Here is an 8751-nt window from a genome sequence, read left to right on the forward strand (position 1 = left end):
CCTGTGTTGTACAGGGGGTCAGACTACATGATCTGATGGTCCTTTCTGGCCTTAAAGTGTATGAGAAAAAGTGTTATCATCATATTGCAGATGGGTGTAAACACCAGCCTGGGGGAAGAATTATTGAAGAGGCTCCAAAGGGGAATAACCAGGAATAATGGGTTGAGATTAAAAAGGGAACATTTTGTCTGAATGTGAAGAAACTTCCTGGCAGTGAACTAGCCCTTGGAGCCATCATCAAAGGGGTGTTGTGGAAAGGGAGGTCCTCGCCGTCACCTGGGACATTTAAATCTAGCCTGGACAGAGCAGTAGGACTGTGCTGTAGGGACCAGTCCTGGCCTGGCCCCAGGGGAGGGGTGGATGATCTCATCGTGTTTCCCATCTCTAGTTTCAATCACCCTGTGTAAACACTGCCCTTTGTTTTCAGATTCCAGGAGACCCTTGGATCCCTTCTTGGAGGCTGTGTACGAGGAGATTGATTATAACCTGATGAGAGAGAAGCAGGAGATGTTCAGTCGCTCAGGTTTGTGCTTCTCAATGCTAACAGGGAGCAAATATGTAAGGCACTTTCCATTCTAAGGCCCTGACCCAGAGCTAAATCACTGCAGCTCCAGCCCTGCGAGCTTGTGACTGGAGCTGGGCAAAAATTTCTCTTTAAAAAAGTTTAGGTGAATGTTCTGTACGCCTGGGGGAACATATATATATATACAGAAACATGCACTCACCAGGGCGCTGCTGTTAGTGCCCACCAGTTGTTGTCTAGGAGGAAGAGATTTTGCTTAGGGTTTAGTGAAGTTTCCTCCTTGCTAGTGGGCAGTTCATGTCTGGTTTAACTTTTCCTTACACACAAAAAGAAAAGTTGTTGCTGCTGACTGTGAGTGATTACATGTGTTCATCACCACACAAATGCAACACTTATCATTTCCAGCCATGAGCAGGGCATCCTATTGTAGATTAAACACAAGAGTGGTTTCAGAATCCTCCTGCCAGTAGAAAACCATGATCTCAAAAATGAACAGCAAGCATTCGAGTGCAAAGGGGCCACCTGGGAATCTGAACCAACCTTGTTCTCCTGCAACGTGAAATGGCCACGCTGGGACATATTGAGGACTTTGACATGAGTCACCCTCAGTCAGGGCATTCCTATTCAGAAAGCAAATAAGATTGATGATCCCTGACAGAAATGGGCTGTTCTCTTGACTGTCTGTGGGTCCAAGACATTTGACATTATAAGGTCTCTCATTGTACCTGCTTTGCCCAAGACCAAGACATATGATGAAATCGTAGCTGTGCCGAAGGCACATTCCTCATCTATGCAGTCTGTCATTGTTCAGAGATTTCAATTTCTTAAACGAAATCAATGAGCTGACGAAGGCATCACTGCCTATATTGCCAGGTGCGGTAGCATATTTTGATGACATCCTGATTATGGTATCAGCTGAGGATGAACTTGCAAAGCAACTTCGAGAAGTCTTGCACTGATTTGCAATGTCAGGTATTTCAGTCAAGAAGGAAAAATGTGAATTTGGAGCTACAAGTGTCACCTTCTCAGGCTATGGATGCATCACGTATCCATCCAACCAAAAACAAGGTACGGGTAATCCACGAGCAAGAACGTCAAGAAGTTACTGACATTTGACTCCATCCTCATCCACCACGACAGAAAGAGGCCTTTGATCGTTACACATGATGATGTTGGACACATTCTCACCCATCTCTTTCCAGAGGGAAATGAGGCACCTGTCATCTACTATTCAAGAACCTTAACATCCACCAAGAGAAACTATGCACAAAGTGATAAAGAAGCTCTCGCTACCATTGCTGCAGTCAAGAATTTCTACAATTACATCTACAGTCTCTGTTTGAGGTTTGTACTGATGACAAAACCCTTCAAGGAATTCCCTCCAATAACAAGCCAACACCTCCAATCACGTCACCACAAATGCAATGATGCAGTGTCATGCTAAGTGCTTACGACTACTACTGCAATGATCACTGCTCTGCATCAACTATTCATGACTCATCGGTCACCAGATACTATCGTATCTGACAACGGAACTGCCTTTACCTCTGACGCGTTCAAGGAATTCAGCGAAAACAACCTCGTTCTAGCTGTCACCATTGCACCATGCCATCCTCAAGCAAATGATCAGGCCGAACAGATGGTGCAGACAACCAAAGACCCTGTGATGAGGTTCATCAAGGGAGACTGGTCGACAAGGCTTGCCAGGTTCGTCATTGCTCAACGTGTCACTCCATGCCCAACCACCAGAATTAGCCTAGCCCAGCTACCCATGGGACAACATGTTAAGACATGTCTCGACCGTCTCAACTGTGACCTATCTGAGGAATTGCAACACAAGCAGGATCAGGCTCTCAATTCCTCCCTGTCATCATCTATCCTGTATTCCTTCGTACCACAAGAAAATGTATATGCTGGAAGTTATGGAGCTGGACCTAGGTGGGTTCCTTCAACAATCATTGAGGTCACTGGTGCCATCTCATGTAAGGTCCAGACTGCCAACTGATAAGTTTGACGACACCACATCAACCAGCTGAGAAGATGCTCATCTCCAAGCATCATTACTCCAGAGGAGCCTGCAGATATGCCTTGTCTAGAGCCAACCATCGATTCTTCATTGTTGGTACAGCCTCCAGACTCTGACACTCTGCAGTCTCCAAAGCCATTACTCAAAGGGGACAATCCTCCTGTCTTGCCAAGTGTTCATGCTCAATTAGTCAGCAAAAACATCTGCCCGGCCCAGTTTTGTAGAGAGATCACAATGCAGCCGAAAGCACCCATGATGACTGGATGATTATGTTGCCTAAGGGGGTAGGGTGTTCTGTATGCTTGGGGGCACTGTAGTTTTATGTAGGGGAAAGCACTCACCAGGGATGCTGCTGTTAGTATCCACCAATTATTGTCTAGGAGGAAGAGATTTTGCTTGGAGTTTAGTTCTGCTGTCTCCTTGCTAGTGGAGAGTTCACCTGTAGTTTTGCTGCTCCTGACAAACAAAATAGAAGAGTTCAATGTTGCTGCCGACTGTGTGTGATTACATGTGTTCCTCACCACACAAATACAAGAGTGAAAAATACAGACTCAGAGATAACGAGACGTTTTACAAATTCACATCAATTTCACCAAATTCTCTCAAATGCACGCATGTGTACACACACACACACACAAATTTGGTTTGTTTCAAATTTTCTAAACAAAACATTTTGGTTTTTTCCATTCAATGTGAATTCTTTCTCTTTTTTTGTTATTTGGGGTTTTTTTTGTTTTTTTACTTTTGACTTTGCCGAAAATTTCCACAAAATAAGTCATTTTTGACTCAACAGTAAATCATTTTTAATTAGGTTTTTTTTTTTTAAATCGCAAGCAAACCAAAAAATCTGTGTCTCTTCCAGCTCTGGCTGTGAATGCTGTAGGAGCCGGGTCTCTGCTGAGACCAGCAGTTATTCATGTAGACCAATGAAGAGGGGCTTCCTCCACACCATACTCTGCAAATCCGAGTTCTAGGGACAGTTAATGTCACCCTGCCCGTCCTGCAGCCTTGCATGTGACCAGTGAGGGGCCAGGAAAGCGACTGTCGGAAGCCAGGCTAAACTATTATTTGAAAACCACTTGGGAACATTGAGGCAGGGGATGTTCTGTGCCCCCTGCCACCGCAGTCCCTTGTCTTCTGGGTGGGCTCCCTCCTGCCCCCAGAGCAGAGAGATCAGCCCAGGAGAGCCTCATGACTTTGAGTTATGGCCCTTTTTATCCTTTGTGCCGTATTGTCTCAATGGCAGATGGGAACTTCCTGCCCAAGGGCTATGCTGTGCTGTGGTTCTAGAAACATTCTCAGGCCATCCCCCAGCACCACTGCCAAGGTGGTTAGAGTGAATCACAGGCTCTGCTCTAGAACTTGTCTTGGTCTATGTCAAGGTGTCCAGCCCTGGCTCATGTGCTCATGAGTGCCAGCCTCAGGGCAGCCTGTGAAGAAGCAGGGCACAAACCCCAATTTGGCTGTCAATTCTATACTTAGATTTCACCCATCAAGCATCAAGTGTAAACTCCTGAGGCACTATAACAGCCTCACCATGGAGTCACAGACAGTTCCCTTGGGTGCTCTGATCTATCTTGTCACCTAGGCAAGCTTTCCTTTATGATGGATGGTCCCTTACACCAAAAATCACAACAGTATTCAGGTCACTGCCAGTCCCAAAGGACCAGTCACTTACCACAGGTCAATTTCACCTTAGATCCCACACTAAAGACACTTGTAGCCAATCCTATAATAAATTGTCTGAGGATTTATCTAGGAAAAGAAATGAGAGTTATTTACAAGGCTAATGCATGTAAACATACACACACAAATAAGTTAGTCTGAAGTTTCAAAAAGTAATAGAAGCTTCCATAATAAGTAAGTTCTATATTGCCTTTAGGGCTAACCCAGGCCAAACACTGGGGATGTTTTGCTTATGCTTAGTAATCCTTGCTTTTTAGAGTCCAAGCAGCATAAAGATGCAGCTCCTCCTTGTTAGGACTCTTTATTCCTTCTCCCCTTCTGATTGGAGTTGCAAAATCAGCTGTTGGGAGGAATTCAGTTGGAAGTCCTTCACTCACTCCATGGGGAATGGGAATTCCCAGCATCTTTCAGGTCAGATAGTAGCATCCTCCCAGTCACATTTACCACAGTCAAGTGGTGATTTCTCTTGGAAAGGCTGCATCAGCCTCTCAAGGCTCAGAGCTGTTGTGATTCAATATCTTCTCTGGAAGGAGGTCTAGACTGAGACCAGAAATGCTGCTCTGATGCCTGGACGTGTTCCCAGGCCCACAGTTCTGCTGTTCTCAACGTGATGTATTTTGTCTCTCCAGTTTCCTATTCAGATGATTCAGTGACGAAGCTGCAGTATTACACCGGGGACAGCGAGGGGGAAAACGAGCCTGGATCAGAACAAGGTAACGGGGGAGGGGCAGTCTCAGACTGAGAGACCCAAATCTTGGCAGAGAACAGAATTTCTCCTCCTGTGACACTTTCTGCAGTAGCAGCCAGTTCCCCTCACACGATCCCAAGTTTACACACTCGGGTCTAATCCGACTGAACAAAATTCCTGTCAGAATCTCAGGATGGAAACATGCACCCATCTGCTGAGCAGACACCCCTGTGAGCGGCTCCTAGTCACCTCCCCAGGTGAGGAGATGGAGGAGACGGGTCAGTCTCTGTGGATGAAGGTGTCAGCTCCACTCACACCGCTGAGAGAGAGGGAAGATTGTCCTGTGTGATAATTACAGATGGGCTCAGCCCAACTCACTGAGCCGAACCCACCAGAACTTTGGGGGAGGGGATTTCCCAATTCTCACCCCAGTTCTGCATCTCAGTTTACAGCTGGCACCTGTCACTATAACAGGCTGAAGAAAACCCTGGATCTGAACTTCCTGGCCTGGGCCCATCTCTAATTATAAGCAGGAGGCATTTCTACCCCAGCTGCTCTCAAAGAGGTCCATGAACTCGGACCCTTTGGGAGTTTATCCTGTGGCTGGGTGGAGCAGACACTGCGCAGAGCAGCCAGTTCTACGGACAGGCTGGAGCGCTGCCACGCTGAGCCCTGGGCTGCCTGAGAGGCCGGTGTAGAGCAGCAGCTCACAAAGGCCCAGGCCAGCCACCTCCAGCGGGAGCTTTAATTCCTGCAGCGGGAGGTTCCCCTCCCCAGCGTAAAAGGAAAATTCAAACCAGTCTGAAGAGATCAGCTGGATTCACAAAGGCCGGGTCTGGCTTGGCAGCGCCCGAGTTCCAAGCTGTTACCTCAGCCCCAGCCCAGATCCTGCCCCCACTGAAACACAGAACAGAGCTGCTCTTCCATTCAGCACGGACAGGCCTGGCCCCTCGTTATTTATGGGACTCCTGTTCTACTGCAGTTCTCTGAGCTCTGCCCTTCTCAGCGTGGGCCCCCTGCGCCTTTCCTCACACATGCCATGATAAACAGCTCTAGTTATAAGGGCACCTGCACTGAAGAGAGGCTCCTGGTGACATGGGCTGAGTGTGGTGTTTGCTGTTCTAGAGGGAGCTTCCCCTGGGGGGTCTCAGTTGGATTACGATAACGTGGAGGAGCCTGCCCTGAACGACGTCCCCCAGACTCTGGACGATCGAGGTGAGCAGTGAATCCCCCTCCTGGAAGCAACGTTACCCTGTTGAAACAACTACATGTATTTCCCAGTAGGGACGATAGTGGTTTGTAAGGAAAACTACTAAGTTCACCAAGCAGTATTTGCTCTTGGCGTAACGCTGGGGGCACAGATCAGGTGCAGTACAAGAGCTGTGTGGAGCACAAGATGTAGGGAAGCATGTGATGTCCTAGGTCATGACACAGACCCATTGCAGGGACGGAAGGAGCAGTTCGCACAGGAGCTGCCCACGCGGTACCTGGCTCAGGTCACTGCTCTGTGATCCTCACTGCCGTGAGCACTAAGGTTACTCACGACTTGTAAAGACAACACACTGAAGCAGAGACCTCTGCAGTGCAGCAATGTTCCCTGCCAGCCTTTCCTGGTCTGTGGCTATTGCAGCGTATACACATCAGTTTCAGACACGCTATGATGGGGTGGGTGGGACATACAGATACTACACCCAAAGGCCCATAGCTCACCCTTACTAGGTAGCTCAGCTCCCAGTGCTGTCAGTGTGTTGGAGACGGATGGCAGTTTATGAGGTAAACTTTAGCAGGAGAAGGCATTGAAAAGATGTTTTAAAATAATGTCAAGTGTTGGAAGCTGGGGACAAACTCTGGACAATTCCATTTCTATTTCTAATGATTAGAACAAAAGGCCTTGTGGAGCGATTCCTCCGGACTAGATCCCAGTCACCTCGTTCTAGAAACCCCCTCTTCATCTGCGAGCCCCAGGATCCTCACAATCAGCAATTGCAATGTATCAAATAAATGTGAGATGTAAAATCACTCTGAGACTGAGGGTTGCAGAGAAGGGCTCCCCTTACTGCCTCAAAGATGGAAGTTAAGTGCTAAGGGAGCCCCAGAGATCGGTGTAGCTGGGATAGCTGCAGCTCACAGTTTGCCGTGAATTTTCTCTTAATCATTTCACATCTTCACTGCAGGTGCCTCTGCCCTGCCTGCAGATGTCACAGGGGATGGTTATGATGATGCCAGAGAAGTGCCTGACCCTGAAGATGACCCTGTTTGGGGGAAGAATGATGAGAAAGGCCCTGGGACGAGTGACAGGAACAGGGATTCACACACAGGTGAGTGGAGAACTGTTTGCACTTCACGGTTTCTCTCCAGAATGGGATGGCTGGAAATGTGGGTTACACAGGAAGGGAACAACCCTGGCCAAGCCGATGCCTGTGAGAAAAACTCTCCTTCTCTTCATTCCCTCAGCGCCTCGATGCTGTCGGGAAAGGCAGGGTCCTCGCTGTGTGGTACTTAATGGTGAAATCAGCAAGATACCTGGGATCCCTCAGTCTCTAGGTGTAAATCCTGGGGTGGCTGCCCACACCCTTGATGTCCTGGATTCCCAGCCATTTACTGCATGTGTGTCCTTTGGGCAGAATCTTATAAACCAAAGTCCTGCTCCCGCTGCGCAAATGTTAAAGAGCCGAGACACTTTCTGTAAAACTGGGCCTTGCCCATTATCCATGGCCATAATCTCCACTCACCGTTGTGTCATGAGGAGAGACACCATCATTAAACTCAGAGGAAATGGAGTGGTGATGAAATGGGCATTGCTTAGTACTTGATAAGAATATGTTTTTGTTTATTGTTAGGGCGTTAATTTTAGGATGTCCTTAACTAAGAGCTCCCTGCTTGTAAGTGTTTGGGCTTGGTACAGGAAGTGACAGGTAAATACACTTGTCACTTGGCAACTTTACCTGGCCTGAAAACCAAAGATTTTATTTCCAGAACATGCACGGAGCTGAGAGATTAGAACTTGTCATGGACCTTATCAGAAGAATGAGGAGGGAACACTTCCTAACCCATACTATAAAGTGCAATCCACTCTTGCTGTGCGGCCACACGTAGCCATAGAATGGATCCACTGACTGTATGTCTCCCTTGGTATTTTCAGGTTGGCATCTGCACTCACTAAGGAGTGAAGGCATCTCCTGGGATGGAGAAGGAAACCCAGTTCCTGCCTCCTGGAGACACAGATTATGATGATGTGGGACATGGTGACTGAGGGATCAGTATCAGAACAATTTGATTGGACCAAATAAGCTTGTGATGATCCAAACGCTTGTCCTCTTTCTCTCAGAAAAGCTCCCTCTGCTATGATGGCCTAGAGACAGTCCCTGCCAGGTGGATAGACACAGCAGGTGTTTTATTAGGGTTTGTGTGAAATTGCAGGAAATACAACTGTGAGTGGGAAAAGGTTCAGAAATTTCCTCTGCGTAATTTCCCACTGATCAGATGGGGTAGAAGTTTCCTGACTTTTATCCCTGTAATGTTTTCAGCTTGAATTTGTGCCTTTTTCTTAATAAATCTTTTCTGAAAATCTGCCCAGCAGTGTACATTTTTCTTGCCAGATGAACTGATCCATTTCCAGGGCTCATCACTGGGAGACGCTGAGATTGAACAAATCCAAGAGACAAGGATGGGCCACCAGTGGGCATGGCAGGCTGATTGATGGTGCGAGGGTTTAAGTAGAAAGTTCAGAGGCTTGTGGTGAAAGTTAGCAACCAGCAAGAGAACATTTGGAGATGACCAACAAAGTTGTTTCTAAACCTAATTTAGACTTGAAACTTTCATTGACTC

The 8751-nt window shown here is 47.3% G+C and overlaps 1 protein-coding gene across 1 annotated transcript in view; it reads left to right on the forward strand.

The window, feature by feature from the left end:
- The window catches only part of LOC137165085 (antigen WC1.1-like), a gene marked incomplete at its 3' end in the record, with an annotated part of 40320 nt that extends 33079 nt beyond the window's left edge, over nucleotides 1-7241 (forward strand). Inside the window, 4 exon segments of the mRNA XM_067566176.1 lie at nucleotides 428-523; nucleotides 4865-4948; nucleotides 6049-6138; nucleotides 7098-7241. Of these exon segments, the coding sequence (XP_067422277.1) occupies nucleotides 428-523; nucleotides 4865-4948; nucleotides 6049-6138; nucleotides 7098-7241 (414 nt within the window).
- Between the last annotated feature and the right edge of the window lie 1510 nt (nucleotides 7242-8751).

This window comes from Emydura macquarii, unplaced genomic scaffold (genome assembly GCF_026122565.2).
Source record: "Emydura macquarii macquarii isolate MOO-44397 ecotype Brisbane River unplaced genomic scaffold, CSIRO-AGI_Emac_v2 contig_2739, whole genome shotgun sequence".
Classification (NCBI taxonomy): Eukaryota; Metazoa; Chordata; order Testudines; family Chelidae; genus Emydura; species Emydura macquarii.